The sequence below is a fragment of the Pholis gunnellus genome, assembly GCF_910591455.1.
Source record: "Pholis gunnellus genome assembly, chromosome: 9".
Lineage (NCBI taxonomy): Eukaryota > Metazoa > Chordata > Actinopteri > Perciformes > Pholidae > Pholis > Pholis gunnellus.
In genome coordinates this window covers 26,657,904-26,680,138 of record NC_136535.1, presented here as the reverse complement: position 1 = coordinate 26,680,138, position 22,235 = coordinate 26,657,904, and the positions used below count along the sequence as shown (strand labels likewise).

The 22,235-nt window shown below is 42.8% G+C and overlaps 2 protein-coding genes across 2 annotated transcripts in view; both read right to left on the bottom strand.

The window, feature by feature from the left end:
* Positions 1–891: 891 nt before the first annotated feature.
* LOC306700755 (nucleotidyltransferase MB21D2) lies at positions 892–8,407 on the bottom strand. The gene is made up of 2 exons (XM_079165859.1): positions 8,150–8,407; positions 892–5,095 (listed from the first exon to the last, which is right to left on the bottom strand). Exons 1-2 carry the CDS (start codon positions 8,394–8,396, stop codon positions 3,831–3,833), a joined length of 1,512 nt encoding a protein of 503 aa, XP_079021985.1. The 5' UTR covers positions 8,397–8,407; the 3' UTR covers positions 892–3,830.
* Positions 8,408–10,442: 2,035 nt separating this feature from the next.
* Positions 10,443–22,235, bottom strand: part of exoc3l2b (exocyst complex component 3-like 2b) — a 33,254-nt gene continuing 21,461 nt past the window's right edge. Inside the window, exons 4-14 of the mRNA XM_079166048.1 lie at positions 21,242–21,525; positions 20,461–20,846; positions 19,163–19,277; positions 18,905–19,015; positions 18,235–18,335; positions 18,035–18,151; positions 17,320–17,455; positions 16,014–16,136; positions 14,901–15,056; positions 13,587–13,708; positions 10,443–12,763 (exon numbers count right to left, since the gene is read on the bottom strand). Of these exons, the coding sequence (XP_079022174.1) occupies positions 12,448–12,763; positions 13,587–13,708; positions 14,901–15,056; positions 16,014–16,136; positions 17,320–17,455; positions 18,035–18,151; positions 18,235–18,335; positions 18,905–19,015; positions 19,163–19,277; positions 20,461–20,846; positions 21,242–21,525 (1,967 nt within the window). The 3' untranslated portion in view covers positions 10,443–12,447. The remainder of the gene's footprint in view (positions 12,764–13,586; positions 13,709–14,900; positions 15,057–16,013; positions 16,137–17,319; positions 17,456–18,034; positions 18,152–18,234; positions 18,336–18,904; positions 19,016–19,162; positions 19,278–20,460; positions 20,847–21,241; positions 21,526–22,235) is intronic.

Below are 22,235 nucleotides of genomic sequence, written 5' to 3'. Positions count from 1 at the left end.
TGGGGAGGAGAGGAAACCATCTCTCTGCTCGGGTCGCCTCCTCTTGGTCTCTTGTGGCTCCATGCTGCCCTCTGGTGGCCTCTACAGCTGCAGTGAGAGTTTAAATCTCTCGTTTCAAACACTTCTGATTCTCCATCAGTTTTATGACTTTTATGAGTTTACGTTCATCTCTCAGCAGAAGTTGTTTCAGTTCAAACCGGTTTGTTTTTCACAGATGAATCTGAATCTTGCAGTTCTGGTTCAAAGAAATGATCCGAACATCGTTGTCACTTATGTGTTAATAGTGATGTTTCTTCCTACGCTGTGAAGAGAGTAAGCATCAGGTCCTTATTACTCATTTAGTGGCTGGCTAGCTTGCTAATTCCCCCATGATGTCATGCTAACGTTACCAGCAGCAGCGTCTACGGTCCCTCTGCCTCATTCCTCACCGCTAGGAGACCAGTTCAACCGGAGGAGAGCAGGCGGGAGCTCCAGAGGCTAACTAGCTAACGAGCTAGCGCTGGAGATGGACAAGCTAACTATCTAATTAGCCGGCTATCTTCGAAGCTCCCGTCTGCTCTCTTACCGGTGAAATAGTCCCGTTGGTTAACGTTAACTTCTCAGTGACGCTAGCCAGCTTTGACAAACGTGTTCAAAGAATTATTCTGCTCTCAAAGGAGTCTATAAAGGAGACACTTTGATTTAAAAGTCATAAATTAGGAATTTTAAGCTCCAGCAACTGTAAAACTGAGAGCGATGTTTGAGCTTTTAGGGACTTAGTGCCCTATTCCTGCCAACAACCGGAGTTCCCCAGGGTTCAATCCTGGTCCCTCGATTGTTTGAAAAAAATGTAATAAGTGTCGGTATGTTTCAGAGATGATGTAGAATAAATCAGTGAGAACAGAGTTCTGGTTAAAAGACTTTATGATGACTACTGTACAGTGAATTATAGTGGACATGGGGGGGGGGGAGCTGCCATCTGAAGGGTCAACCCATCACAGTCAACATTGCATAAAGAAATCCATCATCAGAACAAAGCAGAGCAGCAAGATACACAGGAAACAATTAAAAAACTCACAGTTAAAAGGTTCTGAACAGAGAGGAGTGTAAGGTCAGAGGTCATGGAGCTCAGAAGAACACATTGATTACAGTGTGTGAGTGTGTGTGTGTGGCACTTTGATGGTGTGTGTGTGTGTGTTAGTGGAGGGTTCAGTGTGGTCGGTTTGTGTCTCCATTAAAACCAACAGACGGTGGAGTGTTTGGTCTTAATGCTACGTGTGTGTGTGTGAGTACTTGTCGTGTGTGTGTGTGTGTGTGTTTTCACTAATTGCACTTGAGGATGAGGGGATGGAGTTCACGTTACCGGGCAGATGTCTGCAGGTGGGGTTTCTTTTTAGTTTTTTTGGCATTTTTCTGGAACTGTTGAAAACATGAAGATCTTGGAGCGATTTTCCTTCAACTCAACTCATCTCCAACTACACGTCCCATGATGCCTCTGCACCGGCACGAGGGGAAACATAACGAAAACAAACACATAATAGAACACACACGAGGTCGTAGGGACACAAGTGAAGCTTGTTAAAAACTAAACAAAGTGACGGGAGTGACGTCATGTGACACTTCACCTGACGATGGTCGTAATGCAGTAGATTCACCTGAGTGATGTCATTATGATGTCATCACCTCGTTCACACAGCAGTCTGGAGCGCTCAGCAACACGTGATTCACACGCCGAGCTGCTGATTGGATGAGTTTAAAGGGACCGATCATCTCCTCGCTGTTACCTGTGGTGCTGTCAGTCGGTCTGTGTCGTTGGAGGCATCGGCCGTAGAGACGTCTGATGTTCCTCAAAGCGCCAAAGAACCTGTGAAACACTCAGCAGCATCGTCCGTTTAATCCACAGACTTCATCATGTAGGAACTATTTTCTGTCTACTGAACTACACCCGCCGACCGTATCACTACACAGGAAGTGCTGTCTAGAGACGTAAACATTAACGGCGTCATCGTTAGCGGAGCTGCGCGTGAGCTAGCGGTAGCGGTTAGCCTCCTTCGGCAGTACTAAGTCCATCCGTCGTCTTTAACCGCTGATCTGGATCAGGGTCGCCGGATCCCACCGGGACAGGTATCCAGACTATCTTAAGAGCGGACAACCAATCGCGCTCACATCGACACCAATGTAGTCATCACTCAACCTCAGCTGCCGGACTGACTGTGAACGAGGATCAGCATCAGGACCGATTCACATGTTTGGTTTTGGGGCAAAAACATCAGATTTTTCCAAACCGTCCACCTCTTGTGAGACGATTGTTGCCCGGATCAACGTCTCTGATATCAAACTGCTTTTTGGGTGAAGCTGCGTGTTTGAAGAGACTCTGTTGAAGTAGTACTACTACCACTACTACTGCAGTACCACTGTGTACTTGGTGATATTAATACACGCATTTAAACCTGTGCAGTACGACCATCATTCCTCGGCGGTGTCACCGGGGTACTGATACGATGCGTCGTCCATCGAGAGGAAATGTGGTGATTTTTTGTGTTTTTTTTACATTCTGTGCAAAATTAGACGAGAAGAAAGTCCAAACATCTTCATCTTCATCTTCATCGTCGTCAGTGTTCAGACAGTTTCCTTCTATGTACAGTTAGTTTCTAAGACGTTAGTGCCGTCGTCCCCTCGGTGGGACTCAGACATTCCTCACGAGGGACAAAAATCCACCTTCAGACAGAACTCTCCGTCGTCTCTCCTGGACTGAGACCTCCGCGCCATTTGGCATCCCCCAAATCCTGAATGTGTATACAATCTTAAAACAGTGCGGTCCTGTTCAACAATCGTGTTGCTGTTCGGAGGCTTTGAGTGAAATCTTGAGCGACGCCGAGCTGCTGCAGAGATTTGAGTTTTACAGTTTGTTTTTGTTTTTAGAATCACGAAACTAAAAATCCAAATCTTTAGCTAGTTTACATTTGTTTTTATCTCATGATTCTGACTTCTTTTATGTATTATTTATTATGACAACTCATAATCATAATTTACTTTAAGAGAAATTAGCACAAAACATTTGAGTTATTACGATAAATACTCAGAAGGTCCCGTAGTCATAACGGGTTTATATACGAGAGATTTAGTAGTTATGACTTTGTATCAAGTTTACAATTATGACATAGTATATGAGACAATGATGTCATAATTATTGGAATGAATAACTATTATTATGAGGAATGATTTTAAGACACCAAGAACAGAATAATGGGCTTCTTAATGAAATAGTACCGAATAAAATACGAGATCATCTCATTATACGTATTCTTAATTATTAGTTCAGTCGTAATAGAAGATCAAAGTCTTTAGATATTAGAAGATATGAAGCAGAGTTCTTAGGATTTAGTGTCGTTGAGTAATTTGTTGGCCGTTTAGTTTGTCGTGACTGAGTCGCTGCCGGAACGTCTGCAGTGACTCAGGAGTTGTGGATCTTGGTCTCATTTACAGGATCCCTGATATTTAAAAGTACCGTAACGTTGGAACAGCTTTTTTCATCTTAAGGTGGATTTTCACCTCGTCCTTCAGATTTAAAAACATCGGCTGCTATTCAGCGGTCTATTTGAAAAGGCATTGAGCAGGTAGAAGACACAGGGCGCACAGTGAGAGGAGGGACGAGGGCGAGGGAATAGAAAAATAAAAGTTAAAAAAGTGTGGCGGACTACAACCAGACGATCACCTCACTTCACTCTGTGGCAGAGAAACATAAAAAACATGTTAGAAAACAAAGCTTCAGAGGAGGCGTGGCACCAGGTGAGGAGGAGGAAGGCCGAGGAAGAAGAGGAGGAAGAGGTCTTGGCGAGCGTTTCCGAGTCTCAGAAGAACTTGTCGTCGATGCGGAAGTGCGGTCGCGTGACGTCGTCCGGGTTGATGAAGACCGAGATGGACTTCCCGGGGTTCTCCGTGACCAGCTGCTGCAGCTTCTTGGCCAGCCGGTCGTCCGGCTGGTTCTCCCCGCCGGAGTCGGACTGCGGCGACGGCAGGTTGCTGGCGCTGCCTCGCCACTGCAGCTCCACCGTCAGCCGGTTGGCGGCCTTGGCGTGCTCGATGGTGGTGCGCAGGTGCTCCGCGGGGTCGGAGCGCACCGAGGAGAGCTTGCGGGCGTGCAGCATGGCCGTCTCGTCCGACAGGTGCTCCAGCATGTTGCACTGGGGGATGAAGTAGTTGGGGCACATCTTGTTGACCAGGCAGTGCTGCAGGTCGTCGATCAGGCCCAGCAGGAAGTGGGCCGAGAAGTCGTCCTGGCCCAGGTAGTTGGCGGGGAGGCGGTCGCAGGCCCACAGCATGATGCTGCGGAGGTGGTAGGGGCTGATGGCTTTGGGGCGGGACAGCAGCTTGATGATGATGGCTTTGCAGGCCTGGTACGCCTGCATCAGGCTGGACGAGATGCACTTCTTCAGCTGCACCTCGCTGCGAGCGAACGACAGGCGCCACTCGTTCTCCTTGCGGCCCTTGTGGGACGAGGCGGGGACCAGGTAGAAGCCGCTGATCACCTCCTCCTCCGTGATCTTCCCGTCCCAGAAGTGGTTCTCCATCAGCCAGCTCTGGGCGACCGCCGGCCAGCCCTTGAAGGACACGACGGGGACGATGTCGTAGAGCATCCGGCTGCTCCCGACGCCCAGGATGACGGAGATGATGGTGCCGTTCCTCTCCACCTTCTCCACCCGCGGCATTCCTCTCTGCGGCTTCTTCTGCACCTCCAGCAGCACCAGCGAGATGGACTGGTAGAACCAGTCGGCCACCAGCGTGGGAGAGAAGAAGTAGTTGGTGGTCCCGCTGATGTGGTCCACGATGGTGCAGCAGTCCTTCCACTTGTTGATGGTCGCTTCGTCGAAGAGGCGGAGGCTGAGCCAGGAGTGGCCCAGGGCCGAGTGCCTCATGTCCAGGGTCACCGGCTGGTTGCGGTCGTGGAGTTTGAGCGCCGGCACCAGCAGGGTGAAGTCCATGTCGTAGTCCGTGCCGCGGGCGTAGACGCTGAGCTCGTCCAGGTCCATGTCCACCACCCCCTCCCGAACGCCTCCCGACAGGAGGAGGTACTCGTTGGCGACGGGGAGCTTCTGGTCCAACTTCTGGACCATTCCTGAGAGAAAGAGGACGAAAGACAGGACTCATCAGAGAACTATGACACAACAAATACACAACAGACCTGACATGTTGTCTCAGGGGCCGATCACACCGAGACGCACCGCCCTCTGAACCCAGGGTTTCCATTTTTCCCACGTTATTTACATTCGATCACACCTGTTTTTCATGCGTTTTGCCCGACTCGCTTTGAAGCGTCTCATGTGTTCGTGGTCTTATTGTGCATCAACAACTTGTTCAGGCATCAGTCCGCCTTCTCATTGTCCAACAGGCCCAGGAACCTGGACGCCGTCAGACCCGACATCGTACGAGTACATCTTTTGTGTGGAGGTCTTGACGGAGCTGAAGCTCATGAGGTTACTGGTTCTGGGCAAATTATTAAGCACGAGCAGCAATTTCATCGTCTTCACCGACTCGTTCTGGCTGTTTGAAGCAGCCAGTGTTTTGGTCTTTGGTCTTATTTTTAGATACTAGCGGCGATAGAATACCTGAACTTCTGCACCGATTACAAAAACCAACACCTTAAGTTGAAGAATATGAAGCCATTTATTTAAAAAAAAGAAGCTAAAGTTGCCAAATGTTTTCTAAAAACAAGCAGCTGCACAATAACGTTGTCTATAGAATAGTCTTGAAGCTTCCTGATCAAAGAATGAGGATTCTGATCAGACATTTGATGCTAACTTTTGGTTCAGTTTTTGATATTCTGTGCTACAGATGCTACACAGCTACTAAGCTAAGCAGTTATTTGGGGTCAGTCTGGAACCCTGCACACACACACACACACACACACACACACACACACACACACACACACACACACACACACACACACACACACACACACACACACACACACACACACACACACACACACACACACACACACACACTCTTCCTGATGGCAGCATTCCTGTGCTGCAGTGGACCGTCACTGTTTGTTTGGTGGATTTCTAAAGAGACAGTTTGAACTGGAAGGTCTCAGGCAGACCTCTGATCAGGGTTCTGGTCTTCATCTGTACGTTTCAGTTGTTATTGCTAAGAATCCTCACAAGTCTTTAAAGTTGTTTTCAAACCTTTAAGTCGTGCTGCTCTGATCTGAATCAGCGGATGAGTTCGTAAACTTAGTTTGTCTTTTACCACAGAAACCTATGAGCATCAATAAAAGGTGTTTTGTGCAACCAGTAAACAGGAAGTGACCATATCTGGACTGAGGAGGAGCGACGTAGAGACGTAGAGACGTAGAGACGTAGAGACGCCGTATACGTCTCTGGTAGAGACCTGTCAATCACTGTGTAGCCCCGCCCCTAAAGCATCCCCTGCTTTATGGTCTGTGTGACTCTAAATGGACCATCATTTACTAAATGAACATCATGCTGTATTGAAGAAGACTTGAAACTAGAGATTGAGACCATAAACTCATGTTTACAATGTTTACTGAGGTAATAAATCAAGAGAGAAGTAGAGTCATTTTCTCATAGACTTCTATACAACCAGAGGAGTCGCCCCCTGGTGGACACTAGAGAGAATGCAGCTTTAACATGAAGCTCTGGAGAACTTTGAAGAGTCGACTCATTAGCAGACTAAACGTGTGGATCAGTCCGAGTTCTGCTGTTTTGAATCCAGAGCGTCACAACTGAAACACGGAGACAGGAAGTGATGTCACACGGTCCTTAATAAAGTTTGATTAAAGCAGAGCAGTGACATCACTACGTCTGAAACATCGACGAACAATAATCTCTTAAAAACAGCAATGAGGATCAAGTTTAACTGGTTAATGTCTGTGTTGATATCAACATCAATTAAAATACAATTACATTTCAAATGTTTTAGAAACAGGAAGTGTTAAAAATCTACAAGTGAGTAAATATTTATCAGCCAAATTAAACAGTTTACAGGATGTTCTTCGTCTCTTTATAACATGTAATACTTCTGTCTTCACAGGGTTCGTATGAAGGTAATAAAGTAGTTTATGAATATTCATGAGTGTAGAGAGAACTACGATCCCTCCAGTGTTGGTGCTACTTTAAGTATATTTGGATGCTGAGACTTTTGTACTTTTGCTTCTGTAAAGATTTGAATGTAGGACTTTTAATTGAAGTATTTCTAAAGTAAAAGTACCCAAAACGCAGAATAATATATACAATTTTATAATTTAATTAGATTATTAATAATCTGAATCTGTAAAGTAAAGTATTTACCTCTGAGATGTACTGAAGTACAAGTATAACTTACATAAACATTGTACTTAATTCAAGTACTTAAATTTACATTTTCTTACATATTTTGTTTATATTTTTCTATTATTCCTGGTAGAAAAATGTATAATAATAATAAGATGAACAACAGTAATGAGAGTAGTAATAATAATAATAATGATTTTAATGATATTATTAAAAGAGAAAAAATTAAAATTAAAAATAATAATAGAGAAAATGTAATGATAAAGAAATAATGAATAACAATAAAGACACACACATATATATATATATATATATATATATATATATATATATATATATATATATATATGTGTGTTTATTCACATTATTAATTCCAGTACTTTACTAAATGTACCTGATGTTCTACACGTAAAGGAAGGAGACCGTGAACGCACCACCGTGGTCTCTCTGCAGGTCTGCATGTGTGTCTGCAGGTCTAAGGGTCTGTTTGCAGGTCTAAGGGTCTGTTTGCAGGTCTACGGGTGTGTCTGCAGGTCTACGGGTCTGTTTGCAGGTCTAAGGGTCTGTTTGCAGGTCTACGGGTGTGTCTGCAGGTCTACGGGTCTGTTTGCAGTCTACGGGTGTGTCTGCAGGTCTACGGGTCTGTTTGCAGTCTACGGGTGTGTTTGCAGGTCTACGGGTGTGTTTGCAGGTCTACAGGTAGACCACCGGGGAGACGAGCACCACATCCCGGGATTACATATTAAATATGCATCAGAGCTGCTCTCAACCGGAAACAGGACGAACCCTGTTGTTGTTGTTGTTGAATAAAGCGGACTGGGTGTGTCGGGGGTCTGGGGGTCTAGGGGTCTGGGGGTCTAGTGGTCGCTCACCCAGCATGGAGAAGATGAAGTCTTTGGCCGTGTGGATCTCCAGAGCCCGCTGGTCGTCGTACTCCCGCTGGTCGTGCTTACTGAACTCCTGGATGAGCCGGTTCAGGTCCTCTATGCGGGCCGCGGACCTGAAGTCGAGCTCCAGACCTCCTCCTCCTCCGTGAGGGAGCCTCCCGGAGGTCATGGTGGGACTGTTCCCGAGGCTGCCCGCAGAGCCAGCCCGGCTGGAGAGAGCAGGGGCCGCCATCTTTCCTCCTTCCGCTCTCTCTCTGTCTCTCTCGCTCTCTCTCGCTCTCTCTGACACACACACGCACACACGCACACACACAGGTTCTCTACAGCCGAGACCGAGAGCGACCACACCAAACCCCCCCCCCCGGAAACTACTGCTACACTTCCGCCGCGAGCCGCCTTCAAAATAAGGTGTCCAGCAATAAAACAAAATATATAAAACCATGTATATACAGGTGCATCTCAATGAATTAGAATATATTTATTTCAGTAATTCAATTAAAAAAGTGAAACTCACACATCATATAGATTCATTACACACACAGTGATATATTTCAAGCGTGTATTTCTTTTATGTTGATGATTATGGCTTACAGCTAATGAAAACCTCAAATTCAGTATCTCAGAAAATTACAAAATTACACAAGACCAATTAAAAAAAGGACTTTTAATACAGAACTGTTGGCCTACTGAAAAGTATGTCCATGTACAGTATACAGTATACAGTATACAGTATGCAGCCTGCACTCAATACTTGGTCGGGGCTCCTTTTGCATGAATTATTGCATCAATGTGGCACGGAGGCGATCAGCCTGTGGCCCTGCTGAGGTGTTATGGAAGCCCAGGTTGCTTTGATAGCGGCCTTCAGCTCGTCTGCATTGTTGGGTCTGATGTCTCTCATCTTCCTCTTGACAATACCCCATAGTCTCTCTCTGGGGTTTAGGTCCATAGTCTCTCTCTGGGGTTTAGGTCCATAGACTCTCTCTGGGGTTTAGGTCCATAGACTCTCTCTGGGGTTTAGGTCCATAGACTCTCTCTGGGGTTTAGGTCCATAGACTCTCTCTGGGGTTTAGGTCCATAGACGCTCTCTGGGGTTTAGGTCCATAGACGCTCTCTGGGGTTTAGGTCCATAGTCTCTCTCTGGGGTTTAGGTCCATAGACGCTCTCTGGGGTTTAGGTCCATAGACTCTCTGGGGTTTAAGGTCCATAGACTCTCTCTGGGGTTTAGGTCCATAGACGCTCTCTGGGGTTTAGGTCCATAGTCTCTCTCTGGGGTTTAAGGTCCATAGTCTCTCTCTGGGGTTTAGGTCCATAGACTCTCTCTGGGGTTCAGGACCATAGACTCTCTCTGGGGTTTAGGTCCATAGACTCTCTCTGGGGTTTAGGTCCATAGACGCTCTCTGGGGTTTAGGTCCATAGTCTCTCTCTGGGGTTTAGGTCCATAGACGCTCTCTGGGGTTTAGGTCCATAGTCTCTCTCTGGGGTTTAAGGTCCATAGTCTCTCTCTGGGGTTTAGGTCCATAGACTCTCTCTGGGGTTCAGGACCATAGACTCTCTCTGGGGTTTAGGTCCATAGTCTCTCTCTGGGGTTTAGGTCCATAGTCTCTCTCTGGGGTTTAGGTCCATAGTCTCTCTCTGGGGTTTAGGTCCATCGACTCTCTCTGGGGTTCAGGTCCATAGACTCTCTCTGGGGTTTAAGGTCCATAGTCTCTCTCTGGGGTTTAAGGTCCATAGTCTCTCTCTGGGGTTTAGGTCTAGACTCTCTCTGGGGTTTAAGGTCCATAGACTCTCTCTGGGGTTTAGGTCTAGTCTCTCTCTGGGGTTTAGGTCCATAGACTCTCTCTGGGGTTTAGGTCTAGTCTCTCTCTGGGGTTTAGGTCCATAGACTCTCTCTGGGGTTTAGGTCCATAGACTCTCTCTGGGGTTTAGGTCTAGACTCTCTCTGGGGTTTAGGTCTAGACTCTCTCTGGGGTCTATGGATGTGTAAATGTATTTGTAAATAAGAAAAACACATTTTTATTGCTTTGTTTTCAAGGTGAAAGACTTAAACAGGAAGTAGGTTCGTTATCAGTTTCCTGAAAAGTCATGAATGAATTCAAAAGTAATTTTAAACTGTGCACGTAGTTTATTTGTATCACAATCACATCTTTTATAAAGACACAACAAAACTCAAGTTAAACAGAAATAAACCTGAAATAAATGTAGTGATTCAGACTCTTAATAAAAGCATTATTGTTAAAACAAATGATATATTCACGGCTCAAATAAAAGAAGAGCAGTCGGTGATCTGATCGGTTTTATTCTCATCAAAGTTGATTCATTTCAAACACATTTACATTTACAGGAGAAAGCTGAAAAGTGGAAAATAAAAGTGTGAACGCTCCCATCCGGTGGCCAGAACATGTAACTACAGCCTTTTATTTTGAAGGAGTTGACAGGAAGTGTTACTATGGGTTCGGGTCTGACTTTAACCTGCTGCAGTTTCATGTGACTGAAAATTAAATGTGACATTTTCACACGAACTTTTGTCTTTGTTTGTTATTTTTTATGGTGAGTGAGATCTCAAACGTCGGCGCGTCCCTGAACGCACCAGTCATGCTGCTCTAACAGCAGATAAAAACTAAATCTAGAAAATCATCAATAATCAATAAAAGAAGAACTGGTGGATGCTTTTAAAAAAAATGATGAGCAGTAAATTAAATATCATGTTATTTGTTGTTTATGAGTTCAAACATAAAAACACAGAATCAACTATTAAAATATGACGTTTAATCTCAATCTGTAGCCTTTTATTTCTAAATCAACAAGAATATTATGAAGTAAAAGTCTTATTTTACCACCAAATAGAAGTAATATTCATCCCACATATATATATATATATATATAATAAACCTCATCACACCAAAGAGCTTGAAGTATAATCACGGCGTTAAATACTCCGTCTCTCAGATCATTGTAGTACCTTTAATCAAAACTTTATTTTATTTTATCTTGTGCAACAATAAAATGTAAAACTCTCTTTTTTCTTTTTTTTCTGTGATTCTAAACTTCACAGAGAAACAAATCCTGAATGTGAGATCCAGAGTCTCCTGATCCTGCTGGTTCTCAGTCCTGATGGTCCAGGTTCAGTCCTCCTGTTCTGGTCTTCTGTCCCATAATGCACCTCTGCACAGAGAGCTGGTTTTCCTTTTATTGATCCTCTACGAGGCGTCTTTCAGCTCTAAAGTCCAGAAGTCCTTCAGGACACTTTGTCCCAAATCACTCGAGATGTTTGAATCGAAAGAAATGATTTTTCTTCCAAACACTAAAAAAATAAAAAATGTACGGAAGCCCAGAGAGGCCAGTGAGAAACATAAACCTTCTGATGATGCATTGCCTAAATCTGATCCAAACAGTTTTAAAAACAGCTTTTAAAAGGACAAACTTTATCATTTAATGAATAGTTTTTTATCCAGGTGATGTTTTGTTGATGTTGTAATTCTCATTGTGGCCACACGAGGCTGAAGCGTTCTAAATGAACCTAAAAGCATTCACGTTTACGTCCAGCTGAGTTCTATTTAACTTGCTAACATAAAATATATTTTACCTGAAAATAAAGGATCCTGTTCTTAAAGAGCCAGCGTGTATCAATTAAAATTAAATATAATATTCATGACTACGTTTTTATTAGTAGATAATCACATGAAACTAAGAATTGTTGTGTTTTCTTCAGTTTAAAATGAGTCCTTTATACCTACAAAGGGAGCCGGTCCTCTTCACAGAGTCCACCATGTTTCTACAGGAGCCCAGAAAGGACAAAAACCAAACTCTGGCTCTTTTGACATATTTGGAGGTCGCACGCTGTCGACATGAAGCTCTCAGTAGAAACAAACAAACAAAGCTTCAGGCTTGGAACAGGAAGCAGTGTGCAGAGGGGTGTTCAGTTGGTTGCAATCTGCAGACTCACCACTAGATGGCACTATATCTTACACACTGTCCCTTTAAGACGTTAACAATTTATATCACAAGACTTTTTTATTTTCTTACTCGCCTCTCAAGGCTCCCGTAGACAAAAAGTGCATTTTTTTAAATATTTCAAATCAATAAGTCGTGTTTCAATATAGAGAATTGATTTGATGCGTCTATGATTATAATTATGTGACTAATAATCCCGTCTTCTGTCCTCTCAGAGAGATAAAAGTGTAAAAGTTTGATCTGATATTTGTCTCGGTTTGGACAAACGCCTCCAGAGATAAGACACTTTGGTGGATTCAGAGACATTTTCACTGATTAATAATCACGATTATTCAGAGGACGTCGTCTGGGTTTTCCTGGACGGGCGTTCTGGTTTTTCGTGGTCGTGGTCTCAGCGAGGAGAAGCACGACGAGGCGGTGAGAGCGATACGGCTCAGACCCACGTTCAGGCAGTGGACCTCAGAGGTGACCGGCACCTCGGAGAAGAGGGCTCGGTCCCGGGTCAGCCGGGCCGAGCTGACTCCGCCTCCACCGCCAACGCTGCCGGCGTCGCAGCTCTCGATGTCTTTGACGATGTTCAGGATCTCCTGTCGCTCCGCCTGCCGAGTCGTCCCCCGAATGTTCAAAATGGCCGACACGTGCTTCTTCCTGCAACACCGAGAGGACAAAACGTGTGTTTGAGGCATTTAAATGATGAGTCAGCACCAAGACAGTGATCTCCTATGATGTTTTTATATCTTGAAACAACTTCTTTTCTTTTTTCTCGTTTTAAATATTTGATAAAAGCTAAAAGGAGTTCTTTAAATAACTAAAAACAGAAAGTGTCTCATAAATAAATGATTTGTGTGTCAGAATCATTTTCAGGGAGGAAAACTGACGAAAGTATAACTTCTCCTTTATGTTTTATTCATTTTACATCTAAAGGATTATTTCTCTCATTCAACTTTTTATTCTGGTTGATTCTCTGAAATGTGACTAATGCCAAGTTTTTGATCAATTTATCAATAAAAAGGAAGATGAAGTCACTAAACATTAATAGTAGAAGTATAAAAATATAAAAATATAAAAATATAAAAATATAAAAATATAAAAATATAAAAATATAAAAATATAAAAATATAAAAATATAAAAATATTGTTTATTTATATGTTTTTATTATGAAGTTATTGGAGCTCCCAGTGTGGAGGAAAATATGATCCATAAATGATCTATAAGAGAACAATAACAAAAGAACACACACACAAAGAGGCTCAGAGGGTTAAAGGTGAAATTTCAGAGCAGCGACGTAACGATAAGAGAGGAAGGAAAGTGTTTATGTGTTTATGCTTCGTCTGTTGTTTCCCACACACATGAAGAAGAAGAAGGAGAAGAAGAAGGAGAAGGAGAAGAAGAAGAAGAACAACAACAACAACAACAACAAGAAAAAGAAGAAGAAGAAGAAGAAAGAAAAGAAGAAGAAGAAGTTTGTACCTGATGTCAGGAAACTCTCGGACCAGAACTCCGACCTCCATCTGGATTGAGGGGACGTCCTCCAGCTGGATGATCTCTGAGATGTGAGACAGAGCGCCGTCCAACCAGCTGGATGGAGACTCCTGAGAGACAGAAAGACACAAATATATAGAACATATAAAAGAGACACAACCAAAACCACGACCAAACCCACAACCAAGACCAAGACCAAGACCAAGACCAAGACCAAAACCAAGACCACGACCAAGACCAAGACCAAGACCAAAACCAAGACCAAGACCGCGACCAAGACCAAGACCACAACCACAAAAATACAAAATACAAAAAACAAAATACAAAAACAATGGAAGAAAACACGGACACTTCAATGTTTAGGTGGACAGGTCCTCTCAGAGGGTCCCAGGTTCAGTTTGTCCTGAAAACAAATGAGGCCTCAGACAGAAAGCAGCTCTGTTTGTTCATCTGTCCAACTCATTTGATTTAGGTAACATTAGTCTTATTTTACATTCTCATAAATACCATTGAGAAGGACATTCTTACAGCTAAAGTAAACCTGTATGCAGATGATACAACACTCTACTCAGCTGCTTCTTCTCTTCATCAAGCTGTTGATGAGCTCCAGACAGCTGCAGACCTCATTCTTATGGTCTAGCCTGGTTCCTAAGAGAACCATGATCCTCTGCAGAGTTCACTACCAGATATCAGATCATGTATATCATACTGTAGGAGGGACCCAAATGAAAGAGTATCATTCTACAAGTACCTGGATATCTGGTATCTGGATGAGAGACTCTCTTTTGAGAAGCTAGTGAAGAAACTGAAGGTTAGGTTTTGGTTTTTATTATCATAATAGGGAACTCCTCATAGTCCCGAACACATCCCTGTGTACTTTAACATCTGGTTTCTTGTCCTCCATTAAGGAGACGTTGGTATGTGTTCCTTTAAAAAGCCACACTAGGTTAACTCCCTTCATATCTGTGTAATCTCTGATCACTCACCAGCAACTTTTTATGATATTTGCTCCAGTAAATGAGGCTCTACCAGGTAGCCAGGATCCGCTTTCTCCTGTTTTATAACCTTCAGAACAAACTACAGCTTCATGATTTAGTCATGATTTAGAGTGCAATTGCGTTCCCTAAACTGTATTTTATATTTGTTGCTCCTATCCGGTTTTAAACATGCTTCCTTGTAACGGTGTGTTACTTTAACCAGGTCTCTCTCCAACAAGACTTCCTGGTTAAACAAAAACAATTAAAAAAAGACGGAAAGCGTCTTTTGGGAGACGACAGAGAGCCGCTACATTTCAGAACTGACCAGGTCTTTGAAGAGGACTTTGATCTGTTTGCCTTCGTCTCTGAGCCGGCCGGCCATCCTCTTCCTCATCTTCATGGAGGTGCAGATGATTCTTCCTCTCATGACGGAGCGGAGGTACTCCATCACCACCCGCCGGTGGACCTCGGCCACCAGCAGCTGACAGACAGATGGTTATTATTATTATTTTAACATATTACATTACATTACAGTCATTTAGCAGACGCTTTTACCCAAAGCGACTTACAATTCAGTATCTATCTGCACACCATAGGCACAGCTACGGGAGCAATTTGGGTTTAAGTGTCTTGCTCAAGGACACATTGACATGTGACTAGTGGAGCTAGTGGATATATATGAATATAAAGCAGCTGAGAGACAGACGGTGAGATATATTTATTAGTTCATAATTAAAAATATATAAAATTATTCATAGCTTAGTGGGTACTAATTATTATCATTATTATTATTATTATTATTATTACTATCATTATCATTATTATATTACTATTATTATTACATTACTATTACTATTGTTATAATTATTATTGGTATTATCATGAATATATATAAATATGAAGCAGCTGACTCTTAAAAACCTGTCAAAGTATTTGATCCACACCGTCGTGCCATAACTACAATACAATACAACTTTAAAATGTTTATTTTTAAAATGAATTTATATGTAATATAATATATGTAATACATTATATTATATAAGACAATATATCACATATTATAATATTATTGTATCGTACCTTACTTTCTGTTTGTGCTTTTTGATTTGCAGGACTTGCTTTTCATCATTTATTTTCTTTTATTACTGAACGTTTGTTGCTAAACACCAAAATAAAAAGTTTATAAGTTAAATTCAGCTCCTCCTGTTTAATCTTCATATTGCAACATAAAGGTGGATTTTTAAAATGAAACTGATCACATCGTGTTCTTAAAACATGTAACCGTTTTTAAACTGACTACAGAGTTTAGCAGACTTTTGATTATGTACTGTACATAAGTACATACTGTACAAAGTATATAAGTACACAGTACATAAGTACACAGTATATGAGTACACAGTACATGAGTACACAGCATATAAGTACATATAATCAGTACCTGGTACGGAGGACTGTCCATCCTGTGATACTTCTTGAAATATTCTTTGATGAGAGATTCAATCTGATCAAACGGCTCCGTGTTACTCAACCACTTCCTCTTTACCAGACGCTCAAAGGAGGGCTGAGAGACAGGTAGAGAGAGAGAGAGACAGGTAGAGAGAGACGGGTAGAGAGAGAGAGAGACAGGTAGAGAGAGAGACGGGTAGAGAGAGAGACAGGTAGGGAGAGAGAGAGACAGGTAGAGAGAGAGACGGGTAGAGAGAGAGACAGGTAGGGAGAGAGAGAGACAGGTAGAGAGAGAGACAGGTAGAGAGAGACAGAGAGAGACAGGTAGAGAGAGAGACGGGTAGAGAGAGACAGGTAGAGAGAGAGAGAGACAGGTAGAGAGAGAGACGGGTAGAGAGAGAGAGAGGTAGAGCGAGACAGGAAGAGAGAGAGACAGGTAGAGAGAGCCAGGTAGAGAGAGAGACGGGTAGAGAGAGACAGGTAGAGAGAGACAGAGAGAGACAGGTAGAGAGAGAGACGGGTAGAGAGAGAGAGAGGTAGAGAGAGACAGGAAGAGAGAGAGACAGGTAGAGAGAGAGACGGGTAGAGAGAGAGAGAGGTAGAGAGAGACAGGAAGAGAGAGAGACAGGTAGAGAGAGAGACAGGAAGAGAGATAGACAGGTAGGCAGAGAGACAGGTAGAGAGAGAGAGAGAGGTAGAGAGAGACAGGAAGAGAGAGAGACAGGTAGAGAGAGAGACAGGTAGAGAGAGAGACAGGTAGAGAGAGAGAGAGAGACAGGTAGAGAGAGAGACAGGTAGAGAGAGAGAGAGAGACAGGTAGAGAGAGAGACAGGTAGAGAGAGAGACAGGTAGAGAGAGAGACAGGTGGAGAGAGAGCGACAGACAAGATTATCACTATTCATTTTTTCTTCATAACATTTAAAAATTCATATGGAAAATAAAATGAAAAATATAAATTGTTCTTGTTTTCTTGTTTGAATATTTTAAATAATTTAGAAACAAACTTTCTTCAGACTAAACTAAACTAATCTCAACTTTAACCAGAATCTAAACGGCATCATTAGTTCTGAAGTGTTTCTACAAACACGTCCACAATAAATGAAGGTTAAACATTAAACTCATTCAAAAAGCTTTATTGACACAGAGACAACAGAGGAGACGACAACTGAACACTTTGACCTGAGTCATAAAGATATGGACTCATTGAATGTGTGCACAGTGTGTGTGTGTGTGTGTGTGTGTGTGTGTGTGTGTGTGTGTGTGTGTGTGTGTGTGTGTGTGTGTGTGTGTGTGTATACCCTGATGTGCAGGTACAGGCGTTCACACAAGACTCTGACTCCTTGCTGGACGATGTGATCCAGAGCTTTGTTGGCTCTCCTCAGAGAATCCTCACTGACGGACGGGTCACACTGAGCACAGCGCTGCACGAACCCCCTGAACACATACACATTACTAAACGGGGACAATGAACCTACACTACTAAGTGGAGACCACAGTCTATAAACAATTAAAAATATTATGATTTGAGAGTTGAATAGACATTTTTAACATTAAACGTGGGTGGAACTGATAACATCCATAATTACTGCATGACAGAGCCCTCATTAGTGTCACAAGACAAAATGTCAGCTGTGATTGAGCTCAGTGAATCTGATTAATTTAGGAACAATAAAGGAACAAGAGGGCTCTGAACTATAACTATAAACTATAAACGTTATAACATTTAAAGTGTAAGAGGGGCAGAGTTTAGATGGATAAGAGGAAGGAAAAACTGGTGATGTTCAACACAATAAAGTGTGCTTCTTTTAAGACTTTAACACATTTTATAATATCACTTGCACCAAAAAAAACAAAATTAAGAATATGAATTATGTAGTTTTTCCTTTTGTCTCCAACAGGGTAAGCAGCTCATAAAAAAGCAAAGGAATGACATTTAAAAAAAAGAGTTGACCAAGTGAGGCTCACGACAACAAGTTTTGTTGACAGTTTCCGGTTGTTTATATTTGTTTGTACCTGAATGGAGGGCAGCAGTTGACCAGAGCGATGGTTTTGGACACGTATCCGTCCTCGTTGTCTCCGAACATGCCGCTCTGCATCCCTTCATGAAACATCTCAACTTTACGCTGGAAGCTGAAAACAAAATCAAGTGTCATGATCCCAAACACCTCTACGGACTTTAAAATAAAACAAAATAAAATAAGTTTATGGAGCACCTGTACAGGAAGTCGGCCAGGCCGTTGAGGCTGCATTGAGCCACTCTGGAGCCCAAACTCCTGTTGATGGAGGCCGAACGCTCCAGATCCACCTGCAGCCTCTGAGACAACAAACACCATGATTTAATGTATTGATGTATATTTATTTTATTTCTTCTGAAAATAGCCAGAATATACTGAATACAGAAGTTTTTACGCATTAAATACAATATTATTGATTTTTTTTTATTTCACGCATACAGTATTTACTGAGCTGACTAATGACACACATGTATATATATATACATTTATATATTATTGTATAGTATATATATATATATATTATAGACTGAACTTTAATATGTTTTCTACACTTTGATTCACACCATGAATTGTTAAATAAAAGCACTTTTCATTATTACTGTTGCTTTGATTCCAGTGTTTTTTTCCATTTATGTGTGTGTGTGTGTGTGTATGTGTGTACGTGTGTGCGTATGTGTGTGTACGTGTGTGTGCGTATGTTTGTGTGTGTGTGTGTGTGTGTGTGTTTGTGTGTGAGATCAGGAAGTGCTCGGTGTTGACTTTGACTGAAGCTGAAGGAAACACTCAGAAATTTCAACAACCTTTATTTAAAACAGACAGGAGACACACCTGCAGTAAACATTGTAACAGAGGGTGGGGGAGGGGCTACCTGTATGACAATCTTGGCCAGAGTGATCTGGTACTCCTCGATGTGCAGCGTCTCCATCCATCGTCTCTCCTCCTCGTCCAGGACCTGGCTCAGCTCTGTGGTGACTTTAGCCTGCACATAGAGAGGAGCCGGGGGACGAAACAAATACACCTTTAAACACAAGCTGCAGGAAAAGTTCCTTCAGACTGTCAACAAATGACGAAAACCCTCTCCATTGTCTTGTTTAAAGCACTGTATAAATAAAGTTTATTGACTCACCCTGACTGAGTTGAGACAGTCCAGCTCCAGTCTGTCCACCGTTTCTGAAGGAAGCAGAGGACTCAGCTGGGAACGGCTGAAGGGACTCGTGATGCACACGGTCCCCAGAACGTCCCTGAAACAACACACACACACACACACGACACACCATGTACTTTAGGAACCTTTTAAAGAACTTTAGGGGGAGTTCTAATGAATGAATTAATAATTTCTTATATATTCAGGTTCTTCAAATAACTAACTTGCTGATATTAAAGCACTTAATAACATGTTTACATAACAATTTCTGATGATTATTGTCTAATAAAGAAAGCGCTGTGGTCCTAAATAATGTCTCTGTTTCTTTGTTGTAAAATAGGACCAAACCCACGACGTGATTTTGACACTGAGAATATTAATAACAGGACGACATACAGCAGTTTGTTGTTGTTTATTAACGTTAAAAACAGAGTTTTATTTTTAATCTTTCCAACGAGAGATCAAAAGATTTAAACTTTACTTTACTAATAGTTTCATGGCCGTTATGTTCTAAAATAGAACACGTGTTAAAGCTGCATTCTCTCTAGTGTCCACCAGGGGGCGACTCCTCTGGTTGTATAGAAGTCTATGAGAAAATGACTCTACTTCTCTCTTGATTTATTACCTCAGTAAACATTGTAAACATGAGTTTATGGTCTCAATCTCTAGTTTCAAGTCTTCTGCACTGTGTTGACTGTAGTTGATTGTTTAATGTTTCTGTTTATTGTTAAATGTTACACACCACCCGCCACGACAAATTCCTTGTTGGTGCAAACTTCCTTGGCAATAAACGGTTCTGATTCTGATTCTGATTCTTCAATACACTTTCTCGTGTTAATGTTAAAAAGTGATCAACATGCTGCTTATTTTATTTACATTACAGTTGTTCACATTCATCACTCACACAAATCCGTGTCTACATTTGTATTTGGAGCTATGCTTTTTCATTCGTGTAATACTGTTAATAAACTTTGTCACACTTCCTCTTTTGCTTTTGATATTTATATCCTCTTGACTTATACAACTTATACAACATATTTGTATCTTTCTGACTCGTCTCTTATTGCGACTGGTGCTTTTTTTTTGCTGACCATAGCTGTTATGTTTCTGTAAATTGTTAGGTTTGCAATATAATCAAAGCATGAAGCAGACTTAATGAACCTTAATGTTCCACAACTGATGCAAACAACAACACATTGATTCTGTGTTGTTGTTTCTTCATTTATTGATCTTTTGAGGAGGAAACACAAACACAACAGATCGTGGATCTGTTTGGTTACCTGTTGTATATGTTGTGCAGCCAGTCCAGCAGAGAGTAGATGTCCGTGATCTCCAGCTGGTTGTCGGTGATGGCCTCTAGGCGTCTAGCAACCGCCTGGTGGTAGCTCTGCACATACACCTGGAAGGGCTGGTACTCTTCTGGGTAGATGGAGACCACGTTCCTCTTGGCGGCCCCAAGGTCCTCCACCACGCGGGCCCGGAGCCGGTCCAGGTAGCCCACCAGCTCCCCGGCCGTGAACTCAGCCCTCTGAGGCAGAGAGCCGTCGGCCGCCTCCTCCACGGCCTCCCTCCACCGCTGCTTCAAACGGCGGGGCCTGGGGCCCCCGGGGGCCGCAGCCTCGTCGAGGGCCCAATCCTTATCGGCCTGCTCCTCCTGCTGCAGCACCTGGACAGACGGACGGACAGGTGAGGTCAGAACCTGTAGACCATCTGGACAAACTCTGAACCCCAAAACCCGGCGGTGGGAAAAGTATGTTTTCTTTCAACAATCTCCAAAACTGAAAAGTGTATCACAGCAAGAAGCTTTAAAAAACATAATTATTTTCAGATTTTCATCTTTCTGACGGTTCTTGAACACATCATGTGTGACGAGCGCTTCCGTCAGAAAAAAAGAAGCCACAACGAAGATAAAATTGTGATATTTCTTCAAAAGCATTTCATTCTACGTGTCAACATTAGTAACACTTGTGGACACTTTGAAAAATGTTGGATTTATAGATTCCATTGGTTTCCAATTTATGTAAATTATTCTACTACTGTAGTACTCCACCCTGTCCTCACCTGCACCACGAGGCCCAGGTTTGGCCCGGCGGTCGGGGAGCGCAGAGACTCCCTGACGACGGCCCACAGCTCCTTCTGCAGCTCCTCGTACAGCAGCTCCACGTCTTTGGCCTTCCGCCGCCCGCCGTCCTTGGCGGCGACGTTAGCAGCGGCATTGGCGTCCTCCGGCGGTGACACGGCTCGCTCGGCCGCCGAGGACTCGTTGCACTCCTGCTCCAGCTCCAGGATGTGAGTGTCGGCCAAAAGAAGGTCTCGCTTCTTCACCAGCTGCAGGATCTCCAGGACTGAAGGAGAGAAAAACAACATTCTGGGTCAATAACTGATGTACAGATGGTCGTTTTAATGTATTTATTTAAAGGAACAGTGGGTCACATTTACATTACATTACATTACAGTCATTTAGCTGACGCTTTTATCCAAAGCGACTTACAATTCAGATGCTATGACACCGTAGGCACAGCTACGGGAATCAAAGCTTTTGTCCGATCGTGTGTGCTGTGTTTGTGTAAACATAACGTTGGCCGATTGGTTTAGGTTTCACTTTCATTTACATGTTCTTGTTGAACAGATGTAAAAATATGAAGTGTAAAGTTTAGCTTTTTTACTCTTTAACAGTAACGAGCGAAGTCGCCATCAACTCGAGTAATTATCACTTCACCACTGCAGCGTGTGTGTGGGTGTGTGTGCATTTGTGTGTGTGTTTGTGTGTGTGTGTGTGTGTGTGCGTTTGTGTGTGTGTATGCGTTTGTGTGTGTTCGTGTATGCATTTATGTGTGTGTGTGTGTGTGTAGTTGGAGGAGCTCAGCGCTGCAGTGTGATAATAAATGACTATAAAACATTAAAAACTCATAATAAAAAGCAGCAGTAACATCACAGCTCATTAATACTTGTATTATTCAGGACCCAAAGCTTCCTTTAGGTAAAACACAAACGTCTCTCTAGAGCTCAGTTTGTTCATTACGGGCTGCTGTAGAAACAAGGAGGTACAAGATGG